Genomic DNA, 25,708 nt, shown 5'->3' on the forward strand with positions numbered 1-25,708 from the left:
ATTCTCAGTTTCATAAAACTGAACATGCATGTGATGAGAGCGAAGCAGGGCAGGCAATGTAAGGAGACCAGCGCTGGAGAAAAGCTTCAGCTGGCAAAGGTTGGGGACCCCCACCAGCCAAACTGGGGGCCCTGGATCCATTTTTTGAGGGGGCCAAGGCCATCATTGCCCTCTTACCTAGACTACTGATGTTTACCAACCCAGAAGTTAACCAGGCACCAGCTGATATTTAGGCAGGTGCCTGGTTAACTAGGGCAGCATTTTTTCTGTCCTAACTGTATGCACTTTAACCAGTTAGTGCAGGTTCCACCCCAGATTGTCCCTAACCTAGCTGATTAGGGCACCCCTACCAGTTAGTAGATATATTTAGCAGTACTACCCAGTTAAGTGCTGCTGAGTATTAGCAGTAAGCCCAGTTAAACCCTTTTGAATATCAATGTCTAAGTGTTTTTGTCTTTGAGGCAAGCTTCTTCTTATAGTCCCTCTTTGCCTTCTTTTATCAGCACTTTGCTTTTGACTTGCCATTCCTTATATTGTTGCCTATTATCTTCAGTTGGTTCCTTCTTCCATTTTCTGAAGGATGTTCTTTTAGCTCTAATAGCCTCATTCACTTCACTTTTCAACCCATGCTGGTTGTCATTTGACTTTCCTTCTGCCTTTTTTAATACATGGAATATATCTGGCCTGGGCTTCGACAATGGTATTTTTCAACAATCTCCACACCTGATGCAAATTTTTGAACTTTACAGCTGCTCCCCCAATTTTTTTTTACCATTTTCTTCATTTTATCATAGTCTCCTTTTTGAAAGTTGGGTGCTAACGTAGTACATTTCCTGTATGTACTCACTGCAGTTATTAAATCGAATTTTATCATGTAGTGATCACTGTTCTCAAGTAACCCCAGTACCATTACCTCTTGCTCAAGATCATGCAATTCACTAAGAACAAGATCTAGAAATGCTCCCCTTCTAGTCAGTTCCTGAACCAGTCACTCCATGAAGCAATCCTTTATTTCATCTATCCCCCCCAATATTCAGTGCTATTTAACTGGCTAGAACAGCTGCTGACTGGTTAAATAGCACTTATCCAGCTATTCGCCGATATTCAGCAGGACATAACCGGCTGTCCCCGACTGAATATCCCCAGTTTGCGGCTAGCAGATAGCTGGTTATATCAGCCGATATAACTGGCTGTCCGCCTATTTTTAAACTTTCTTTAGTGGCCATATTTGGCCACGTGAAAAGATTGGATATCTTTGGTTGGTTTAAAGATAACTGGCTATGTCTGAATATCAACACAGCCAGTTATGTTTAAACTGACCAAAAGTAAACCAGATATTCAATGTCAATCACTGGAAACAGCCCGACATTGAATATCCGGGCTCAGTGCCAACCGTGGGAGTTAGCCTGTCTAACTCTCATGGTCTGAATATCGGCCCCTATGAATTTTACTTCCCTAGCATTCCCTGGTGTTAAATTTATCTAGTCAATATTGAGGTAGTTTATAGTTTATTAAAACTTGATATACCACCCAAGCTGACTCGTAGAACTGAGCAGTTTACACAAAATAAATTAAAAACAAAATCAGTAGAAAAGGGACCCATTTTTATTGTGCTACCTAGTTTGTTAGCTTCCTTAAATTCTGCCAGCATTTCAACATCTGTCTGTTCATTCTGGGAGCCAGATACTAGTACACCCCATCACTATTCTTTCCCTCTTTACATATGGAATTTTTATCCATAAGGATTCCGAGGTATATTTTGTTTCCTGCAGCATTTTTATTCTATTTGAGTCAAGCCCTCATTTTTGTGCAAAGGACTTGTGTAGATGAAAACAATATTTATTAAAAACTTTTGTGATTTGATTAGACTTTCTTTCCCTCACTTTTCCACCTCCCAACACATAAATGTTGCCAGCATGAAAAAGTGTCAAGCTTCCTTTCCTGAAGATTCTGGAAAGTGGTCACCAATGTTGCTTTTCTGGTGGCCTCTAGTAAGGTGGTCAAGTCCAGACCTCTACTTTGATAACAATCTCTCCACCAAAAGCTCTTTCCAGTACCTGGGATATAATATGCTCTAGTAACAACCATTAGAGATTTGGAATCAAGGAAAGGATGTCCAAGTAGCATTGCAACATATGCAGAAACCATACTACATTATGGAAAATTCAAGAAATGTAAATTATTAGTCCTAGGAGAGTTTTCAACCCTTCAATAAAGCACTGTTGGAAACTTCAAAAACATTAGTCCTCTTAACCTGATTGCGTTCTTGAATCCCTTCAACTTCTTTTTTTAAAGATGACAATTTCAAAACAGTCTCTCTGGAAAGTTTGCACAATTGTGATGGGCAACGAGTTAAGGTAGCTTCCATTTTGGCTATCATCTTCCAAATTCCCAGATTAGCTATTTCCCTTGGGGGGCTCATAGGCAGCTTCCCCCCCCCCAAAAAAAAACCTGAGCACCCTGAAAATATCACAGATTTCAAGGAGGCTTAAGGGGGAGATCATTCTTCTGCCCCACTCCTGGATGATAATGATACAGATGGAATATCAAAGCCATGAACTGAGTCTTCTGCATCCATTTTGCTAGTTCATAAAATGACTTCTACTTCTTTTGCTCCTTCTAATCCTTCAGGGATAGAAACTGTAACATTCAAGTTAGCATTTAAGAACATAAGAGTAGCCATACTGGGTCAGATCAATGGTCTTAGCCCAGTATCCTGCTTCCAACAGTGGCCAATTCAGGTCACAAGTACCTGGCAGAAACCCAATTAGCAGTTGGAATCAAGGAAGCCTCTTCCAAAGACCAACCAAGAAGAGTCTCCTGTTTGTTAATGTTTGTATTTTTTGTATTATTATTCTACTCAATAAAATTTGTGAGCTAGCAAAGCAGGATATCTCCTTGGTGACTTTCTCAAGGGGCTTCAAAGGGGCATTCCCCTTTGGCACTGAGTGACTCTTTGGGCACATGCCCATAGTCATGTATACGAGGATCCCCGCTGAATTTAAAGTATGCACCATCCTCTAAATGATGTCAGTGGCTGTATCCAGGGCCCAGAAGAGGTCTCTCAGGCCATCCTCCTTGGTCCTTCATCCTTCTTGCTCTAGTCTGAGCTTCTCTTTTTTACTCTCCTCCCATATATGTATTTTATACGTTATAGGCATAAATATCAATTCTACTGATCCTCCACTTATTCTCTGCCCAAGGGAATACTTATGAGTTTAGAGGGTCATTTTATAAAAAGTTGCCTAGGTAAAGAAGGTATGTGAGTGCTGAAGCATCTTTATAAAACAAAATTAGCACAAATCCTGCAGACATTGCAGCTATAATGAAGACCTGCTAAAGAGTAATATATTTTATAAAATACATGTATAAATTGTGATTCTGTCCATGCTGTACTTGTATGCATGGAGTAATTTTATAAGAGGCATTTTATGCAGATATGCTGGCAATATATGGGAAAGAATGCTTTTATAAACTTTCCCTCATTTTGTGTGAGTAGGTGGTATGTTGCTGTGGGTCTACTTTGTACATATATACAAGCACAGGCATTGAGTGCATAAAACTCTTTTCTGTATATTCATGTCACTTATGAAATTACCTCCCATATGGACTTGTGTATACCTGAGTGCTTTCAAGCAACATAGCACACCCAGAGCCTGTAATATTCTGTCTCATATATCAATGATAAAAGCATTACACTGTGTGTCTGAGGCTCTGTCTAGGAAAAGGATAATAGTGCAACGTAGTACAGATTTTCTGTATTCTAGTGCAGCAGATATCAAGTTCATTGCCTAACCCTTCTCCTTCACTCCCCAAACCTTTTTCTCATCACCTCACCCTCACCTGTTTTCTCCTCCTGAGTTCATTCACACACTGCTTATGTGCTAAACATATCTAACCAGTAATGCAACATTGTTTATTTCATTGTGCCACTGCTAAAATGTATGTTATTGTATCTTGTTTTAAGGAGAGAACAGCAGACTGAACCATCACCCAGGTTGGTAACTCTGCTAATACTCCCCCCTCTCCCACTGCATGCCTGCTCCTATTCACCCTAATACTTGCAGATATCACCCCATTATGGATACAGTCCTGATACTGATCACTTATCCCCCTTTCAATGTTTTTATAACCCTCAGAATCCCTTTCCTCCCTCTGAATGAACATTATCTTACCATTCCCTGTGTATGCAGTTCTGTCCTAGTGTCTTATATACTGGGTGTTCAAAGTTCAGGCAATTTATTCTGTTAATAAATCCTGAAATTTAACTTTCCTTAATAGTTGACCATATGAATTTCAATTGGACAACTAATTTTCCAGTTAATATTTGTCCAGTCATCCAGTAGAGGTCAAAGAGTGTGCTAAGGGTCTGACCAAAAGTTAACAGAACAGTGCCAATATTCAGTATTATTAAATTAATTCAGGTAAGATGGAGCATACACAATGCAGATCTAACTTAACTGGATCTGATTAAGCGTATCCTATAATATTCAGCAGCACTGGTTTATCCAGATATCTTATTCATTTATCTTTCACTAGATATTGACCAGCTGAACACTGCCTTCCAAATGTTTGATATCTGTATGTTTGTGTCTATGCACTCCTGTGGGTGTTGGATGGGCATTTGCAGCTCACCATGTGAGCTATAATTTCCATTTCTGAGATGGGATTTGAGGTGCTCTGGCTGCTGTACCTCATATCAGCAGGCAGCAAGGATATCTACCTGGCCTGAGTGATTATGGAAAAAGATGATACAGAATAACAAGGAAGAGACATAGCAGACCAAAGCAGAGCATGCTAGTGCCTCTGGTCATTAGATAGCAGCAACTTTCTTAACCATGGACTGTGAAACCCTTCCACACAGCTGAGTCAGACTTGCAGCTTGTCACCCTAGTAAGGAAAGTTTGTTACATGGAGATGATGAGGTCAATCTCAGCAGTGTGTGGTCACCACATAACTTATTGTATTGTTAGCCAAAGATGATTAATCCAATCAAATAAGCATATGGAGAGTGATTCTATGACAGGATAGGAGGGTAGGCAGGCAGCTATTTCAAGCCTGTTCCATAAAGAAAAGTAGGTGCCCACTTTGATTTATAGAATACTAATAAAAGTAGGATAATCACTTACAACAGCCTGAAGTGGTGTAAATGCCAAGGACTAAATGTTAGAATACTATAACTTACATGTAGGTTTAGGGCTTTCCATCTATGTGCACTCTCACTGGCAAAGTATACACCATCAAATAATGGCACATATTTTTTCTGCTAGCTGGTATTGAATAAAAGATATTTTAGGCATATAGGTGGCTTGAATACTGCCATTTGCATGCATTTCTGCCACCTAAAACTAGGTGGCTCTTTATAGGATTACCCCCAAGTGGATATGGTAAACATTTTAGGTTAGACAAACACAGCAAAGGTGTTGCTAAAAATGAAGCTAGATGATATGTAAATCATGCAGACAATATATTCAAACATCCAAAGATTTGACACAAATTGTGTTTCAGCCACAATGGCCTGCCTCAGGAGTCTTCAAATTGGACGTTTTTTTAAAACATTCTAGCTTTCAATTCTAACACCAGGTACCAATGCACCTTAAACCATACAATTCTGTCTCATAGGCAAACGTAATTACTTGCTCATTTGAGAGTAGCAAGTAATTAAGTTTGCCTGTGAGATAGTAATGCTTGGTTTAAGGTGCATTGGTACCTGGTGTTAGAATTGAAAGCTAGAGTGTTTAGATAACATCCATTTTGAAAACTCCATGATTCATGTCGAGTCTTTGGATGTTTGAATAAATAGTCTGCATGATTTACACATCATCTAGCTTCATTTTTAGTGTCACCTTTGCTGTATTTGTCTGATTTGTATACTGGGAGGGACTTTGTTCTTTTGTTTTTGCTGTCAAACATTTTAAGTTATGCAGATTTTTATTAACAGTAAGCTGAAAGTCCCCGTATAACTTTAAACAGAATTTTTACAAAGTTAAAGCTGTATCTGCTAGTCATATGTTCAGAGTTCAGAAGTTATACATTCTAAATTAACTTTGAATGGACACACTCAGAGACATCTCCTTCAAAAGACAGGAGCAATATATGTCCAGCAATCAAAAATGATTGGCCCAGCGTCTTATACTTTATGAGAAATTATTTTTTTCTAGTTGCTTGAAGAATTTTAAATGTAACACAGCTTTCTTATTAAATAAGCTTCATAAATACAGCTTGATAAATTTAACTTGATTACTTTATGTAAGGACCGTTGGCCGACATGCGGCATGTTTCGCTAAAACTGCGTCATTATTGAGGTACCTGGTCAAAATAGCCCCGACAAAATGGCCCCGACAAAAAAGCTCCAAGCAAAAAAAGCTCCTGACATAATAGTAGTCCCTGACATAACAGCCACTATCAAAATGGCCTGCCCACAATATAACCCTTGACCCCTGACAAAAGGACCCGATCAGGCTGACTGCATTTTTTTCCTAATAATCTTACCTTGCCAAACAGGATAAGGTTGGTAAGACTATGAAAATGATGACAATATTGTTTTTCTTTTTTTAAATTAGCATGTTGATGGAAGAATAGTTTCTTAAATAGCAGATCAGATCATGAATACCAGTTTGTAGCTATAGAATTTTGTTTTTTTATATATGCTTTATGCAATTGAATGCTGGTAGGAGTCTTTATCAGTGAAGATTTCAGTTGTAGTTTATTATATTTTTTGTGATGTGTTATTTTTTCTTAGGGGGCTGTTTTGTTAAGGGGGCTATTTTGTGTAGGGGCTATTTTGTCAAGGGTTGTTTTGTGGGAGGGGCCATTTTGCCAAGGGCTATTTTGTTAGGGTGTGAAATGTCAAGGAATGTCAAGGGTTAATTTGTTACAAGGCTGTTTTGTCATGGCTTTTTTGTCCAGGCTATTTTGTCAGGGCTATTATGGCTGGGTGCCCATTTTTGATTGTTGAAGTTATACATTTAGCAGCTGAATTGTGGCCTTGAATATACAGGAGGAGATATTCAGCCCACAGCGGTCTGTGGTTTTTAAATGCGACTACCACCAGTTGAATTAGACCTGGATATCCAGTGCTGGCTTCTCTCCAAGCACTGGACACTCAATATTTGATTCTGGGGCAGCCATTGGGAGTTACGTGGGTACTGCTAGTATTCAGTTGTGGTACCTAGACAGATACCCAATTAACATAAGATAGTCTTTTGCTGCCCTAAGTTAAAGTAGATATCTGGGTACTGCTGTTGAATATCGGCAGTACCTGCATAACTCCCAACTTTGCCCCAAATCTGCCCCCAGATTGCTCCAGCCTTCATTGGAGAGTGCCACAGCGGTCAGAGCAGATACTCAGCGCACTGTCTGGTTAAGTGAAAAACTAAGCAAGAGTGGGAATAGACCAAATAACCTCTCACAGCCCGATGAGTAGAGCACAAATCTTTATTGGAAAAGCACCATGTATAAAGCACCCGACACAGGACGGTGTTTCGGCGGAGAGAACCGCCTGCTTCAGGGGTCACTTGCACTGTTGGCCACAAATGACGATCAGTAAAAGATAAATCGTGGGACCGGCTACAGTCTGGACTGTAACAGTGCTTCATCAGAGAGTGCTTATACCAAACAACCAACGAACATCCACTGCACAGCACTGTGAGGGGTTATTTGGTCTACCCCTACTCTTGTTTAGTTTTTCACTTGGAGTACGTAGGGGTTTGTTTCCTGACCTTTTTGGTTGTTACTCTCTGGTTAAGTGCTACTGACTGACTGCTGCTGACCTGGTCAGTGTGGTTTAACTGGGCAGGAGCTTCTTCAGGCTAAACCACACTGAATATCGACCCCATAACTTTTCAACTGCCCTTGGCCTGTTTCAAACCATGCCCTTTTCTGAACCTATAAGTTTTTGTATTCAGCAATTTAAACAGCCAAAGTTATATTTCTTTCAGCTGCAAAATTTAAAAATAAAAACACTATAATGATCAGCACTGCTGCTGATCACATAAGTGGTTTTAAATATTGCCCTGCAAGTGTCCTGCCTCCTCTTTATCTCCATGGAAACAGCCGATGCTTGTCACCATCTTTAGTACATAAGTACATAAGTAGTGCCATACTGGGAAAGACCAAAGGTCCATCTAGCCCAGCATCCTGTCACCGACAGTGGCCAATCCAGGTCAAGGGCACCTGGCACGCTCCCCAAACGTAAAAACATTCCAGACAAGTTATACCTAAAAATGCGGAATTTTTCCAAGTCCATTTAATAGCGGTCTATGGACTTGTCCTTTAGGAATCTATCTAACCCCTTTTTAAACTCCGTCAAGCTAACCGCCCGTACCACGTTCTCCGGCAACGAATTCCAGAGTCTAATTACACGTTGGGTGAAGAAAAATTTTCTCCGATTCGTTTTAAATTTACCACACTGTAGCTTCAACTCATGCCCTCTAGTCCTAGTATTTTTGGATAGCGTGAACAGTCGCTTCACATCCACCCGATCCATTCCACTCATTATTTTATACACTTCTATCATATCTCCCCTCAGCCATCTCTTCTCCAAGCTGAAAAGCCCTAGCCTTCTCAGCCTCTCTTCATAGGAAAGTCGTCCCATCCCCACTATCATTTTCGTCGCCCTTCGCTGTACCTTTTCCAATTCTACTATATCTTTTTTGAGATACGGAGACCAGTACTGAACACAATACTCCAGGTGCGGTCGCACCATGGAGCGATACAACGGCATTATAACATCCGCACACCTGGACTCCATACCCTTCCTAATAACACCCAACATTCTATTCGCTTTCCTAGCCGCAGCAGCACACTGAGCAGAAGGTTTCAGCGTATCATCGACGACGACACCCAGATCCCTTTCTTGATCCGTAACTCCTAACGCGGAACCTTGCAAGACGTAGCTATAATTCGGGTTCCTCTTACCCACATGCATCACTTTGCACTTGTCAACATTGAACTTCATCTGCCACTTGTACGCCCATTCTCCCAGTCTCGCAAGGTCCTCCTGTAATCGTTCACATTCCTCCTGCGACTTGACGACCCTGAATAATTTTGTGTCATCGGCGAATTTAATTACCTCACTAGTTATTCCCATCTCTAGGTCATTTATAAATACATTAAAAAGCAACGGACCCAGCACAGACCCCTGCGGGACCCCACTAACTACCCTCCTCCACTGAGAATACTGGCCACGCAATCCTACTCTCTGCTTCCTATCTTTCAACCAGTTCTTAATCCATAATAATACCCTACCTCCGATTCCATGACTCTGCAATTTCTTCAGGAGTCTTTCGTGCGGCACTTTGTCAAACGCCTTCTGAAAATCCAGATATACAATATCAACCGGCTCCCCATTGTCCACATGTTTGCTTACCCCCTCAAAAAAATGCATTAGATTGGTGAGGCAAGACTTCCCTTCACTAAATCCGTGCTGACTTTGTCTCATCAGTCCATGTTTTTGTATATGCTCTGCAATTTTATTCTTAATAATAGCCTCCACCATCTTGCCCGGCACCGACGTCAGACTCACCGGTCTATAATTTCCCGGATCTCCTCTGGAACCCTTCTTAAAAATTGGAGTAACATTGGCTACCCTCCAGTCTTCCGGTACTACACTCGATTTTAGGGACAGATTGCATATTTCTAACAGTAGCTCCGCAAGTTCATTTTTTAGTTCTATTAATACTCTGGGATGAATACCATCAGGTCCCGGTGATTTACTACTCTTCAGCTTGCTGAACTGACCCATTACATCCTCCAAGGTTACAGAGAATTTGTTTAGTTTCTCCGACTCCCCCGCTTCACATATTCTTTCCGGCACCGGTGTCCCCCCCAAATCCTCCTCGGTGAAGACCGAAGCAAAGAATTCATTTAATTTCTCCGCTACGGCTTTGTCCTCCTTGATCGCCCCTTTAACACCATTTTCGTCCAGCGGCCCAACCGACTCTTTGGCCGGTTTCCTGCTTTTAATGTATCTAAAAAAATTTTTACTATGTATTTTTGCTTCCAACGCTAATTTCTTCTCAAAGTCCTTTTTTGCCCTCCTTATCTCCGCTTTGCATTTGGCTTGGCATTCCTTATGATCTATCCTGTTACTTTCAGTTGGTTCTCTTCTCCACTTTCTGAAGGATTGTTTTTTGGCTCTAATGATTTCCTTTATCTTACTGTTTAGCCACGCCGGCTGACGTTTAGTCTTTTTTCCCTTTTTTCTAATACGTGGAATATATTTGTCCTGAACCTCCAGGATGGTGTTTTTAAACAGCATCCACGCCTGATGCAAGTTTTTTACTCTGCGAGCTGCTCCTTTCAGTCTTTTTTTCACCATTTTTCTCATTTTGTCGTAATCACCTTTTCTATAGTTAAACGCTAGCGTACTTGATTTCCTAGTTTCACTTCCTTCAATGCCAATATCAAAACCGATCATATTATGATCACTGTTATCAAGCGGCCCTCGTATCGTTACCCCCTGCACTAGATCATGAGCACCACTAAGGACTAAGTCTAGTATTTTTCCTTCTCTTGTCGGCTCCTGAACTAGCTGTTCCATGAAGCTGTCCTTGATTTCATCAAGAAATCCTATGTCCCTTGCGTGTACAGATGTTACATTAACCCAGTCTATATGCGGGTAATTGAAATCCCCCATTATTATTGTGTTGCCCAGTTTGTTTGCGTCCCTGATTTCCTTTAACATTTCCGCATCCGTCTGTTCGTCCTGGCCAGGCGGACGGTAGTACACTCCTATCACTATCCTTTTCCCCTTTGCACATGGAATTTCAATCCACAGTGATTCCAAGGAGTGTTTTGTTTCCTGCAGAATTTTCAATCTATTTGATTCAAGGCTCTCGTTAATATACAATGCTACCCCTCCACCAATCCGATTCACCCTATCACTACGATATAATTTGTACCCCGGTATGACAGTGTCCCACTGGTTATCCTCCTTCCACCAGGTCTCAGAGATGCCTATTATATCTAATTTTTCATTTAGTGCAATATATTCCAACTCCCCCATCTTATTTCTTAGGCTCCTGGCATTCGCATATAGACATTTCAAACTATGTTTGTTGTTCCTAAGTACATCATGCTTAGTACTTGACAGTATTAATTGGCAATCTTTTGTCTGATTTTTATTGTTATTTAAAGATACCCGATCTACTACAATCTCTTTTGCAACCTCACTATCAGGATACTCTATCTTCCCTGTTATGGTGATATCTTTGAAAGATACCTTATCCCGAACCATGCTCTTTTGAGCGACTGTCGGCCTTCCCCCCATTTCTAGTTTAAAAGCTGCTCTATCTCCTTCTTAAACGCCGATGCCAGCAGCCTGGTCCCACTCTGGTTAAGATGGAGCCCATCCTTTCGGAATAGGCTCCCCCTTCCCCAGAATGTTGCCCAGTTCCTAACAAATCTAAAGCCCTCCTCCCTGCACCATCGTCTCATCCACGCATTGAGACTCTGGAGCTCTGCCTGTCTCTTGGGCCCTGCGCGTGGCACAGGTAGCATTTCAGAAAATGCTACCCTGGAGGATCTGGATTTCAGCTTTCTACCTAAGAGCCTAAATTTTGCTTCCAGAACCTCTCTCCCACATTTTCCTATGTCATTAGTACCCACATGTACCAAGACAGCCGTCTCCTCCCCAGCACTATATAAAATCCTATCTAGGTGAAGAGTTCTCCAGTGCTGCAATGTTCTGCAAAATTTCACCTTAAAACTTCGGCCTCAGTCTCCCAGCCTGAATATGGGATTCTGTAAGGGGCAGAATGTAACGAATCCTGGGGAGGGGTCAGAAATGGATTCCATGCTTTTGATTGATGGCTGGCTAGCATTGGTCCATGAATTGCTCACCGCAGTAATGACCTGGCTCTCTCTTCATTTTAAACTTACTTTTTAGCAGTAATATTTCCAGGCTGAGATGTTCTAGGTTTTATTAATACAAGATCAGTCATCTTTCCTTTTAAGTTAGGGCCCTTCAGAGGTTGATCATGGGGCTATGACATTGTAGACCAGGGCTTCTATCCTTATGTTGCACCCTGTCATCATTTTCTGGGGTGTAAGACCCCCTTGTGGATAGATAAACTGCTTCCTGTGGATAGGAAGAGAATGAAACCATCTGGCTGGCTGATGCCACCATCCTGACTGATTGTATCACCTTTAGAAGTGAGTCACCGCTTCAGCAGAGTCAAACAGAGCAAATAAAGTGAGGAAAAATCATTTGAGCATCGTTTCCTAGACATTATCCCCCTAATATTCAAAGCTATTTAACCGGCCAGACACGATCGCTGAGTGGTTAAATAGCATATCGGCACCTAACCCCTAATATTCAACAACAGATAACTGGTGATCTCCGCTGAATATTGCCCGTTAGCGCCTAGTGCATAACCAGCTATATTGCACAACTTATCCGGTTAGGCGCCAATATTCAGTGCCTAATCAGAAAGGTTTAGTGGTCAAATAGGGCCACATAAATAGCTGTCCAATCTTTAACCACTAAAAATGGTAACTGGTTAGCGCTGTACATCAGTATAGCCAGTTAAATGTTTAGCAGTTAACCCCCCCCCCCCCCCCCCCCCCCCCAGATATTCAGTGCCAGTTGCTGGAAATGGCCTAGCATTGAATATCTGAGTTTATCATTCACTGCCAGCTGAACATCGGGGTCTATGTTCCTGGCTGCATTACCTGCAGCATAATACAGGATTTGTGCTCTGGTAAGGCTGCCCCCACCCACCTTATAGAACAAAAATCAGTTCAAGGTTTTTCTTTCTGATACAAAGAGGGGAATTCTGAAACTTGGCACCTTTGTTAGGCGTACCAATGCTATACACAGAGTGCCAATTCTATAAAAGCATCTCTGTGCCAAGATGCCATTGTAGAATACTAACACAAACTCAAATTGGCACACTTAAATTATGCACAACCATATATGCCAGGTGAATGGCAGGCATAAATAGGCACGCCTAAATGAACCATGCACAGTGGGTAACTTATAGTATTCTATAAGTTACATATGCAGTTTATAGTTTGTTAAAATTTACTATACCACTGAAACTGAAAACAGAGCAAATCGGTTTAATATGCAGCAAGAATGGAACTCCATAAATTATAGGAAAGAAACACAAGCACTACTGAGGGGACAGTCAAATCAGGGTAAAGTAGAAAAGTGAAAAAAAGAGAAGGCACAGAAAAGGGAGAGGACAGAAGAAATGGATCTAATGGGTCAGTGCCAGACAGTCCTAGACGTCATTCAGGAACGCCAAATGCTTCTATAAATAGCCAGGTTGTAAGGTCAGCCCTAAAACCTTTAATTGATAAATTTGCACATAGAGAAAGTGGTAAATGATTCCAAGTGAAAGGGGCCAGAAAATAAAAAGTCATGCTTCGGGTGGAATCGTAGTGGGCAGCTTTTGGATTCGGCACTACAAGATGGTGGTCATTAAGAGATCGAAAAAGTCTATTTGGACAGTAAGGTATCATAAGGTACATTCAAGACACACCCATGACCCACCCATGCTCCACCCACTTATATCCCTCCCTTTCAGTTACACACTATAAATAGATCCTAGTGCACTTATACATGTAACTGCCGATTTTAGCGCATGTGATGTGCATAAGTGGAATGCAAGTGTAGGTGCCAAATTATAGAATTACCCTTAAAAGATATGTGGGGGTAGGATTGGAGGGGAGAAAACTAGTGAAACACATAGAAAATATTAACATTTCAGAAATGATTTCTTAGTTTTAGACAAAAACACATAGATATAGGCAAAAAAAATCAGCGCCAAAAAAAGCACTATTCCACAAGCTACACTTGTTAGGTACCGTTTATAGAATAGCGCTTATGCTCGGGACGCGCACTTAACTTTAGGCATGGCTATTTACACCAACTGAAACGTGATGCAATGTATGCACCTAAATTAGGTGCATATCCACGTTATTCTAAAACAATGCACAAAAATACTAGGAACACCTCCATTCCGCCCATGACCCGTCCATTTCAGCACCCTTTTTTAACTCGTTTGTAAAATTTAGGCACGACTCCCACGCCCAAATTTAAAGCAGCGAACTATGATCCTGGGGAACTGAGTTTGATTCCCACTGCAGCTCCTTGTGACTCTGGGCAAGTCACTTAACCCTCCATTGCCCCTGGTACAAAATAAGTACCTGAATATATCTAAACCACTTTGAATGTAGTTGCAAAAAAACCTCAGAAAGGCGGTATATCAAGTCCCATTTCCTTTCCCTATTTGAGATTCTACATGGAATGTTGCTGTTGCTACTATTTGAGATTCTGGAATGTTGCTACTATTTGAAGATTCTACATGGAATGTTGCTACTATTGAGATTTTGGTGCTACTATTTGAGATTCAGTGTACAGCTCAAAAATTAGGCAGTAATTATATCAATAATTTCTACTGGATCCAATACCATAATCATTCAAACATCATTCTATCCAGTTAAAGTTCATCCACCCTCCTTCCATAAAAGTGTAGAGTAATTCCCAAAATTTCAACTTCCTGATAAATAGAAATATATATTTTATTTCCTTTTCTTTGAATAGTCTCTACTAAGTGACCTCAGTGACACTCACCATCCACCACCCTCATAGGAATTACATGGAGGTATCATAGAGCGTTAATCATCTTCACCGGTACACTTTTCTCATATTGATTTTTAACTCCTTCAATAATTATTCATTGATTTACTTATCTTTTATAGACTTTCATTAGTCAGACCAAGGGGTTCAAATGCCCGACATGTTTCGCTCGGGCATTTCGCAGGACGTCAGACTCATAGAAACAGAAGCCTGCTCAGCTGCATTGCTGATATGCAAGGGCAGGCTTCTATATGGACTGTTGCTAGTGGAGGAGTAGCCTAGTGGTTAGCGCAGAGGACTTTGATCCTGGGGAACCGAGTTTGATTCCCACTGCAGCTCATTGTGACTCTGGGCAAGTCACTTAACCCTCCATTGCTCCAGGTACAAAAATAAGTACCAGTATATAATTTGAAACCATTTCAAATGTAGTTGCAAAAAAAAAAAAAAAACACAGAAAGGAGATATATCATGTCCCAATTATCTGAACATAAGTGCCAATTAAATCTCATTAGTGCTAATAATTGCTTGTTAAAATGCAAATTAGTGGCACTAATTGGCTCGTTATTCAATTAAATTGGGCACATGCCCAAATTTGCATGTGCAATTTTTGGCAACTTTTATACAATTTGTGAGATATTGGACACATGGTAACAGACACACTGTGAGGTCAATTGTATAGAGTGGGCACTAACACATATGCCTAAACTAATGACATATATGCACATATGTGTGCACATGTGCTTCTAAATGCCAAAATTCTGCCTTAAGTTCTATTCTGTAAATGCACACGTATCTCACAAAGGGGCCAAATTTGCACTACCACAGGGGTAACATCGGTACCCTGTAGTAGGTCAAAGTTGGTGCATGCTGTTTCCCACAGTAGAAACTATTTTTCTATTTTCTACCTTGGGGGGCATTCCCAGCAGTAATCGGCAGCGCAGCCACATTGGCACGTGATGCCTGATTACCGCACGAGTAGCGTATGAGCCCTTACCACTAGGTCAATGGGTTGCGATAAGGGCTTAGACTGAAAATAGCCACACACTATTTATTTTACCACATGGCTATTTACTACCCCCATTTTAAAAAGACCTTTTTTCTAGCCACGGTAAAAAATGGCTCAGCACGTGCCAATTTCACGTGTTCACACTACCACAGGCCACTTTTTACCACAGCTTAGTAAAACGACCCCAAAGCATGTATTTTACAGTTAGGTGCACAAATGGGTGGAGTCTAGGCGGAACACGGGTGGTGGAGATGAAAACGGTAACGGAATTCAAACATGCGTGGGATAAACATAAAGGAATCCTGTGCAGAAGGAAGGGATCCTCAGGAGCTTAGCCTAGAATGGGTGGCAGAGCTGGTGGTTGGGAGGCGGGGCTAGTGCTGGCCAGACTTATACGGTCTGTGCGGGGCTGGTGGTTGGGAGGCGGGACTAGTGCTGGGCAGACTTATACGGTCTGTGCCAGGGCTGGTGGTGGGAGGCGGGACTGGTAGTTGGGAGGCGAGGATAGTGCTGGGCAGACTTATACAGTCTGTGCTAGAGCTGGTGGTGGGAGGCGGGGATAGGGCTGGCCAGACTTATACGGTCTGTGCCAGGGCTGGTGGTTGGGCGGCGGGGATAATGCTGGGCAGATTTATACGGTCTGTGCCAGAGCCGGTGGTGGGAGGCAGGGATAGTGCTGGGCAGACTTATACGGTCTGTGCCAGAGCTGGTGGTGGGAGGTGGGACTGGTAGTTGGGAGGCGGGGATAGTGCTGGGCAGACTTATATGGTCTGTGCCAGAGCTGGTGGTGGGGGGCGGGACTGGTAGTTGGGAGGCGGGGATAGTGCTGGGCAGACTTATACAGTCTGTGCCAGAGCTGGTGGTGGGAGGCAGGGTTGGGAGGCGGGGATAGGGCTGGCCAGACTTATACGGTCTGTGCCAGGGCTGGTGGTTGGGCGGCGGGGATAATGCTGGGCAGACTTATACGGTCTGTGCCAGAGCCGGTGTTGGGAGGCAGGGATAGTGCTGGGCAGACTTATATGGTCTGTGCCAGAGCCGGTGGTGGGAGGCAGGGATAGTGCTGGGCAGACTTATACGGTCTGTGCCAGAGCTGGTGGTGGGAGGTGGGACTGGTAGTTGGGAGGCGAGGATAGTGCTGGGCAGACTTATACAGTCTGTGCCAGAGCTGGTGGTGGGAGGCAGGGTTGGGAGGCAGGGATAGGGATGGCCAGACTTATACGGTCTGTGCCATGGCTGGTGGTTGGGCGGCGGGGATAATGCTGGGCAGACTTATACGGTCTGTGCCAGAGCCGGTGGTGGGAGGCAGGGATAGTGCTGGGCAGACTTATACGGTCTGTGCCAGAGCTGGTGGTGGGAGGTGGGACTGGTAGTTGGGAGGCGAGGATAGTGCTGGGCAGACTTATACAGTCTGTGCCAGAGCTGGTGGTGGGAGGCAGGGTTGGGAGGCGGGGATAGGGATGGCCAGACTTATACGGTCTGTGCCAGGGCTGGTGGTTGGGCGGCGGGGATAATGCTGGGCAGACTTATACGGTCTGTGCCAGAGCCGGTGTTGGGAGGCAGGGATAGTGCTGGGCAGACTTATATGGTCTGTGCCAGAGCTGGTGGTGGGAGGCGGGACTGGTAGTTGGGAGGCGAGGATAGTGCTGGGCAGACTTACACAGTCTGTGCAGAGCTGGTGGTGGGAGGCAAGGTTGGGAGGCGGGGATAGGGCTGGCCAGACTTATACGGTCTGTGCCAGGGCTGGTGGTTGGGCGGCGGGGATAATGCTGGGCAGACTTATACGGTCTGTGCCAGGGCTGGTGGTGGGAGGCGGGACTGGTAGTTGGGAGGCGAGGATAGTGCTGGGCAGACTTATACAGTCTGTGCTAGAGCTGGTGGTGGGAGGCGGGGATAGGGCTGGCCAGACTTATACGGTCTGTGCCAGGGCTGGTGGTTGGGCGGCGGGGATAATGCTGGGCAGACTTATACGGTCTGTGCCAGAGCCGGTGGTGGGAGGCAGGGATAGTGCTGGGCAGACTTATACGGTCTGTGCCAGAGCTGGTGGTGGGAGGTGGGACTGGTAGTTGGGAGGCGAGGATAGTGCTGGGCAGACTTATACAGTCTGTGCCAGAGCTGGTGGTGGGAGGCAGGGTTGGGAGGCAGGGATAGGGATGGCCAGACTTATACGGTCTGTGCCAGGGCTGGTGGTTGGGCGGCGGGGATAATGCTGGGCAGACTTATACGGTCTGTGCCAGAGCCGGTGGTGGGAGGCAGGGATAGTGCTGGGCAGACTTATACGGTCTGTGCCAGAGCTGGTGGTGGGAGGTGGGACTGGTAGTTGGGAGGCGAGGATAGTGCTGGGCAGACTTATACAGTCTGTGCCAGAGCTGGTGGTGGGAGGCAGGGTTGGGAGGCAGGGATAGGGCTGGCCAGACTTATACGGTCTGTGCCAGGGCTGGTGGTTGGGCGGCGGGGATAATGCTGGGCAGACTTATACGGTCTGTGCCAGAGCCGGTGTTGGGAGGCAGGGATAGTGCTGGGCAGACTTATATGGTCTGTGCCAGAGCTGGTGGTGGGAGGCGGGACTGGTAGTTGGGAGGCGAGGATAGTGCTGGGCAGACTTATACAGTCTGTGCCAGAGCTGGTGGTGGGAGGCAGGGTTGGGAGGCGGGGATAGGGCTGGCCAGACTTATATGGTCTGTGCCCTGAAGAGGACAGTACAAATAAAAAAGTAGCACATATGAATTTATCTTCTTGTGCAGACTGGATGGACCATGCAGGTCTTTTTCTGCCGTCATCTACTATGTTACTATGTTACTTGCATTTATGTACATAACATAGAATAAGTTTCATGCATATTTCAGCATTTAGATATTTATTTATTTATTTATTTAATTATTTGTAACATTTGTATCCTACATTTTCCCACCCATTAGCAGGCTCAATGTGGCTTACATAATACCGTCAAGTCGATCGCCAAGTCCAGTAGATATTAAACAAATACAGTTTAAAATAAGGGTTAGGTAAGATTAGGGTATACAAGTACAGCAAGGATCAAGGAACTAAGGAATATACAATGTCTATTACGATGTGAGGTTTTGATGCATTACGGAGTTAAGGCATTTAAGTTGGATCAGTAGAGTAGGCCTTGCAAAACAGATATGAGCATTTACACTAGCTGTACAGCTGCTCGTACCTAAATGATTTTGAAATTGGACTCAATAACCCTGAAGAACTGTGTCTGAAGGTGTTACATGAGATTATGGCTTTAAGGTGGTGGATCTTGGGATCTGGAGCATTGCAAGCCAGAAACACACTCTGTGCAGCTTGTCCCCAGTGCTTCTGCCCCACCCACTTACATTATTCTGGCAAGGGAAGCCAATGGACAGGGCACAAGTTTAGCACCTCAGCTTCCCTTGGCCCTGTGTGGCCACACTGGCTACACATGGCTAGCTACAGCTCTTCCCATCTCAGACGCCCCTCATTCAACTCCTTTGTGGACTTTTATTTTTTACCATTTAAATAATAATTAAAATTGGAACCCAAGTGAAGAGCTCCAGAAAACGTGCTGAGACTATGAATTTGTCTGCCCCTACCTCCATCCCAGCCTTTGGGTTAGCAAGGTGTGCCACTAAGCCTGGCTGTCTGAGGTTGAAGACCTGAGACTCTGTTGGGGGGAGGGGGAGAGTGTTAGGGTGCAAACTCTAGCAATTGCATTTGAAACTGGTCTCTTGTAGAAGACTGACCTTTGCCGAGATACAGAGGTGCTTTGAGAGGTGCACTTATTCTCTGTTTAAATTCACCCTTAGGTGGGCTGCCTCCATGTAATGAAGCTATTGCCTAGATGTTCCTACCTGTGGAAAGATTTCAGAGGTTCTGAAGCAAAATCCTCTCTCTTCCAGACCAGTAAACACCTCTCTTTCACTCTGTTAATCTATTCTCTCCCCTCATTTTCAGTAAGGACAGAACATACAGAAAATATCTTTGCAGCTGCTGTGTCGGAACCTTTAGGTACCAGGGGATGTGAACTGCACGCCAGCACTGATTAATTGCACGCGCTGATTCCCTTCACTGCACTGTCTCCCCTCACGCTTCTCTGCCTAGTAGAGGTACAAACCTACACCAAAGGACTGCAGCTCCCAAGGACTTAATCAGGGCAGAGTCAGAAAGGAATCTAGGATAGGATTAGCATCTGGAAGTCTCTGTTCAGGTTGTCGATGGAGAAAGGCTGAGTAGGCCTGGAACATTCTCTGTCTCTATACTTACTTTCTCACCGAACTGTTAGACACAAGGAGCTGCAAGGAGTTAGGGACTTTCTATTACACTGCAAGTGATTGTGCAGGACAAAACTTAGTTCAATTATCACTCACTTTACTTATAATCTCATTATCCATACACACATCTGTATTTTTCATTTGTGCACAAATACAAAATTTTATTTCCTTCTCTTCAGTTATAGTGAGCAGGTGTATGAGTGGTTAACTAACTGTACATAGCCATGTGACCCACAGCCAGCCAATCACTTTGCTATAAGTCTGTCAGATACTTTGCAACTTTTTTCATGCTACAATTTATATTCCAGGATGAAACCCAACCTACTCATAGATTATGGGTCCAGTATTACAGTAAACTGCCAATATCTGCTCACTCTTTGCTACAACTGACTAGATTGCTCCTAGGGAATTACAGTGTTATCTTATTGGCGAGGTATGATATCGACAAGCCTTAGCATATGCTGTTTCTGGCTTTTGATTGTCATTTCTAAAAGAGATGCTAAAATCTTTTATGGTGGCTTTAATAGCCCTGTGATACTGCTGCTGTATGGCTGAGCCTCATTTACAGTTGAATTTTTTTGTACCTTTATGGTACAGGGAAGAATCTTCTATTAGACTATTCAGCCAAGTTCTCCATCAGTAAAACTGACAGTCCCCTGAAAGTTATTAACCCGCTTCAAAGACTCAACTGCCTATGTGTATGTGCCTCTGTAGTCTGAATTCAGAATGTCTTTCTTGGTTACACTGTGCACGTTTTGGAGATATGAAGATGTTATATAGTAACAAGCCTGTCTGTCTTCAAGCTTCGCTAGGCACCAAGCAGACACAGGCTAAGGGGGGGGGGGGGGGGGTGAGATATTCTCTAGCTTTGCATGATTGGAAAACCTGGCTGCAGTGTCATGTGGATTCCTACGATTTATGCCTGTGATGAGGGAGGGGACAAGGGGTCCTGCATGCTTCTCCAAATCTCTGCTTTCTGGACAAATCTTTACTGACAAAGGGTCCTGTGAAGGTCAGGTCAAAGCATAGCTCAAAAATTTCAAATCCTTGTAAGGGAAGAGAGAGGATGTTATTTATTAACCTAACAAACTGTATTATCCATGTTTTTAACTGTTCAATCGCATTGTACTTGCAGAATTTCAGTAGCTCTACTGGATAGCTTCCAGATAATTTTTGACAAATATAAGGCCTGCCTTCTACTCCTGTTGGACCATGTGCCTAGCTCTGACATAGGAGCCAAATTTTCAAAACGATTGTGGGTACTAAACCCAATACAGATCTCTAGACAGGGTGAAGGAGTTTACTCAGGATTGGGAGGCCACTCACTTCACCCACAGAGCAGACACCTATGGCCATTGACACCATCAGCCATGAGATCTTGCTATTGAGAGTCATAGATGATGGTATCGGAGGTTGGTTCAAATCATCTCTGTGTGGAAAAACTCAATCAGTAGTTTGTCAGGGGAGGTCCTTCCACTCTAAGCAGTTGTAGCGTAGGATCCTACAAGCTGCTACATTATCCCTTGCTTTCTTTAAGCTCTACTTGCACCTAATACTAGTTATCAATTGAGCTTTTGGCTTTATAGGTGAATCCTATGCTGATATTAGCAGAATTGTTATTTGGTGAACAGTGACCTGACCAATTTGCCCAGGGAAGATACAACAGATGCCCAAGAATGCATTGAACACTGTTAGTATAGAGCAAAGAGATTGAAATGGCAGGCATGAATATGAACCTATACATGGGCTCTCGTCTCTTGAAATTGTAAGTGAAAAGTGAGGAGGGGTGCAGAGGGGCTCTGTATCATTTTCAATTGAAAAGCCCCATAATTCTTACAGATACTTGTCTTAATATTTCCTCACTGTCAAAGGATGGTTTGCTTTTTTAAAACTGTTTTTATCCAGTAAGCAACTCAAAAATTATGACACAATTTGGGTTCTTTCCCAGTAGACTATTGTAATTCTTCTTTTCTAAGACACCTGTGCATTTGACACTGGTCTAGGGATCGTGGAGGTAAATTCTTCCTTCCACTCCCCCTCTAAGTGAAGCCTTTGGGTAAATGTCTCCCTCATCCCTCTTCTAAGTGTAGGCCACAAATAAATGCCTTCCTCCTCCCCTCTCTAAGTGTAGCCCACAGATAAATTTCTCTTTCCTCCCCCTCTACATGTTGGGTCCAGGTAAATGCCTCCCTTCTCCCCCTCTAAGTATAGACTTTAGGTAAATTCTTCCCTGCTCCCCACTCTAAGTGTGGCTCTAGGTAAATGCCTTCGTTCTCCCTCCCTCTAAATGTAGGCTCTAGTTAAATTTCTCCCTCTTCCCCCCTCTGAACATGGGCTCTAACTAAATTCTTCCCTCTTCCCCCCTCTACGTGTAGTCTGTGAGTAAATGCATCCCTCCTCCCCTCTCAAAGTGTAGGCTCCAGGTACATTCTTCCCTCCTCCCCACTCTAATTTTATCTGTAGGTAAATGCCTCTCTTCTCCCCCAACTAAGTATGGGCTCCAGTTAAAATCACTAAGTATGGGCTCCAGTTACAATCCTCCCTCTTCCCCCTCTAAGTGTAGGCTCCATGTAAATGCCTCCCTTCTTCCCCTCTAAGTGTAGAATCTGTTTAAAAGATTCCCCCCCCCCCCCCCCCCCCCCCCATGTAGGCTCTGGTTATATTCCTTCTTCCTTCCCCTCTAAGTATAGGATCCAGGTAATTGCCTCTCTCATCCTTCCTCTAAATGTAGGCTCCAGATACATTTTCCCCTCCTCCCCCTCTACATATTGGGTCCAGGTATATTCCTCTCTCCTCCCCCTTCTAAGTGCAGACTCCAGGTAAATTCTTCCCTCCTCCCCACTCTAAGTGTAACTCTAGGTAAATGCCTACCTTCTCCCTCCCCCTAAGTGTAGGCTCTAGTTAAATTCATCCCTCTCCCCTTCTAAGTGTAGGGTCCAGGTAAATTCCTCTCTCCTCTTCCCTCTAAGTGTAGGCTATGGGTAAATTCTTCCCTCTTCCCTCTCTAAGTATAGGCTCAAAGTAAATGTCTCCCTCCTCCCCCTCTAAGTGTTGGCTACAAGTAAATGCTTCCCTCCTCCTCCTCCTCCTCCTCCTCCTTCTTCTAATTGTATGCTCCAGTTAAACTCTTCCTCCTACCCCTCTAAATGTAGGCTCCATGTAAATTCCTTCCTTGTCACCTCTCTAAGAATAGCTCTGGCTACATACCTCCCTCCCCCCCTCTAAGTGTAGACTATGAATAAATGCCTCCCTCCTCCCCTCCCCTAAGTCAGTGCAGTGGCTGTTCCAGCAGTGTTGTGCTTTCACACTCTTGCAGTCCAGCAGAACTCATGAGCAGAATTAGAAGTGTATTATATATCATGAGACCAGCTCATAAACTATATCAATGTACAGGATGTCTTGCATTGCGTTATACTGATTCAAGGTAGGATAGTGGTTCCATCAACAGCTTCAAAGAGAAATTGTTATATGTGGTATACAAATAATAAGTCAGGGAGTACTAGGTAGTTTTCCATTCTCATTAATGATACATGTTGATTATGATGGAGTGATTCTAGATCTTAAAAAGAAAAGAAGATCTGTGAAGGGAGCTGGGACTCTGCCCAGGCAGCTGGAAAGAGTGCATGCTCCTGGAATTTCAGTCATTGCCTGGCCCCTGAAATCACCAGTGACATAACCTCCTCCTTATTACTCATCTCTCCTCTCCAGATGAGGCTGTTTGCAAAACATCAAATTCATATTTCATGACCTTCCAGACCCTTTTCCACCTGATGTTTCCTTTCTGTTGCTTTGTTGAGAACAGTCCTGACTCTGATGTGTCATATTGATAAGGCAAGCACCCACCTTTTGGGGCGCTTGCCTTAACCCTCCTCTTGTATGACCTTCAGGTTCAGTGACCTTGCCGGAAAGCATTTGACTGTCCCTGTCTCCCTCAGGTTCTCCTCAGTCTGACTGTATTGTATGCTGAGTGCTACTTTCTCTGCATGTGAAGTCCCTCATCTGAACGAGGGAGGGAGAACCTTCTCTGCTGTTTCACATTATGTTACCCTCTCCTGAGCACTAGGGGCTGCATGCTGAGTGCTCCTGAATCACATTGGAGTTCTTTGATCAGAAAGGAATGCATAGTCCATGTGTCTGGTATTGATTCTGCACCTCCAGCCTTCCTGTTCCCTGCCAATAAAGAACTGTGATGCATTCTGAGGTGTTATTACCTTTATTTTTAGTTGTCTGACTTCATATGATGTTGGAATATGATCATCATGGCCTGGAGGGTAGAAGAAAGGCAGAAATTTACTGCATGGGGTAAAACTCTTCTGATTCACACTCTGTGGGACAGAATTCTGTTAAGGGGAAGAGATCCTTCTCCCATGCTAGTGGTTCAGTTCTACTGGGGGGGGGGGGGGGGGGGCAGGTGGGAGCAAAATTCCCTGGGCCTGGCCTTCAAGGGGGGACCAAGTGCCAGCAAGCTTGTTCCTGCCTGCCTGCTTCCAGGTCTGTCTATGCCCTGTTCCTGTGTGACATGACCCTGATGCTTCTATTAACACGATAACCTGGGTTATGTCATTAATGCAATCATCTGGGTCCCGGCACACAGGAGCAAGAGACAACAGACCGAGGAGCAGTCAGTCCATCAAACCTTCTTGAGTCAGATACAAGAAGGTAAGGGAGCAGTGGCCCAAATGTGGAGGGTAGCCAGAGTGGTGGGGAGGGGCAGTCGGTGGTCCTGCCATGCGCCTGGCTGTGTCTCTTAGTGGCCCTGCGGTGGTTTTGACCCGGGTAACACTTTATCTGAAGTGGGAAGCCCTCAGTCTTCAAATCAGGTACAAACAAGGAAGGCTGGCATTAGGGAGTGGCAGACAGGGCAAATTCCCTGGGCTCCCATGCCACAGGGGGCCTGCAGTCTGCCTCAAGCTGAAGGCAGCATAGCTTGCAGATAGATTTTGGGGCCCCCTCTCCATTTTCTGCCCTGAATGTCTAGCAAGATGGACACCCTGGGATTAAACTACCAAACAGATGTGTTTATTAGGCAATCGGGTTACTTAGGGGTAGGGTTACCATATTTTGTCCTCTCAAAAAGAGGACACATGTCCCGCCCCCTGCCCCACCCCTTTTGCATCCTCACCCCGCCCCTGTCACATATTTCCCTCCCCTGCCTCCCCCGGGTCACCTCTCCTCCCCTTACTTACTATCTACTACCCTGGTGGTCTAGTGACCTCTTCGGGGCAGGAAAGAGCCCCCTCTTTCCTGCCCGGAGCTCTTTCCTTGCCTAGCATCCTGTTGATGTGACGGTCTCAGCATTCAAAACGGCTGCTGAGAGTTGAAGTCTTGCGAGGCCGCTTCAACTCTCGGCGGCCATTTTGAATTCCGAGACCGTCACAGCAACAGGATGCAGGGCAAGGGCAGCGCTCCGGGCAAGAAAGAGGGGGCTCTTTCCTGCCCCGAAGAGGTCACTAGACCACCAGGGCAGTACATAGTAAGTAAGGGGAGGCTAGGATAGGCCCTCCGCCTGCCCGCCTGTTTGTCCAGAAATCCAGACAAATGGGTGGACTGGGCTGCAAAACCTGTCCGGACGCCCGGACATGTCCTCAAAAAGAGGACATGTCCGGGTAAATCCAGACATATGGTAACCCTACTTAGGGAAGTTAGAACAAGAGATCTATGAAACGTTAGACTAAAGGTGCATAATGGAAGACTGGGGCACTGACCCAGAGCCTTTCATCTTCTACTACTATACTTATCATTTCTATAACGCTACTAGACATACGCAGCACTGTACACTACAGGTTTTACTAATGCTTCACTGGTTTACTGTCATATTTGGACCATGCAGTTCTGATAAGCTTTACTGAGTCTGTGATC

General features: G+C 44.2%; 1 protein-coding gene across 1 annotated transcript in view; it reads left to right on the forward strand.

The window, feature by feature from the left end:
- Nucleotides 1–25,708, forward strand: part of KCNQ2 (potassium voltage-gated channel subfamily Q member 2) — a 157,083-nt gene that overhangs the window by 93,297 nt on the left and 38,078 nt on the right. Inside the window, exon 11 of the mRNA XM_030213450.1 lies at nucleotides 3,968–3,997. Within this exon, the coding sequence (XP_030069310.1) occupies nucleotides 3,968–3,997 (30 nt within the window). The remainder of the gene's footprint in view (nucleotides 1–3,967; nucleotides 3,998–25,708) is intronic.

This window comes from Microcaecilia unicolor, chromosome 8 (assembly GCF_901765095.1).
Source record: "Microcaecilia unicolor chromosome 8, aMicUni1.1, whole genome shotgun sequence".
Taxonomy (NCBI): domain Eukaryota; kingdom Metazoa; phylum Chordata; class Amphibia; order Gymnophiona; family Siphonopidae; genus Microcaecilia; species Microcaecilia unicolor.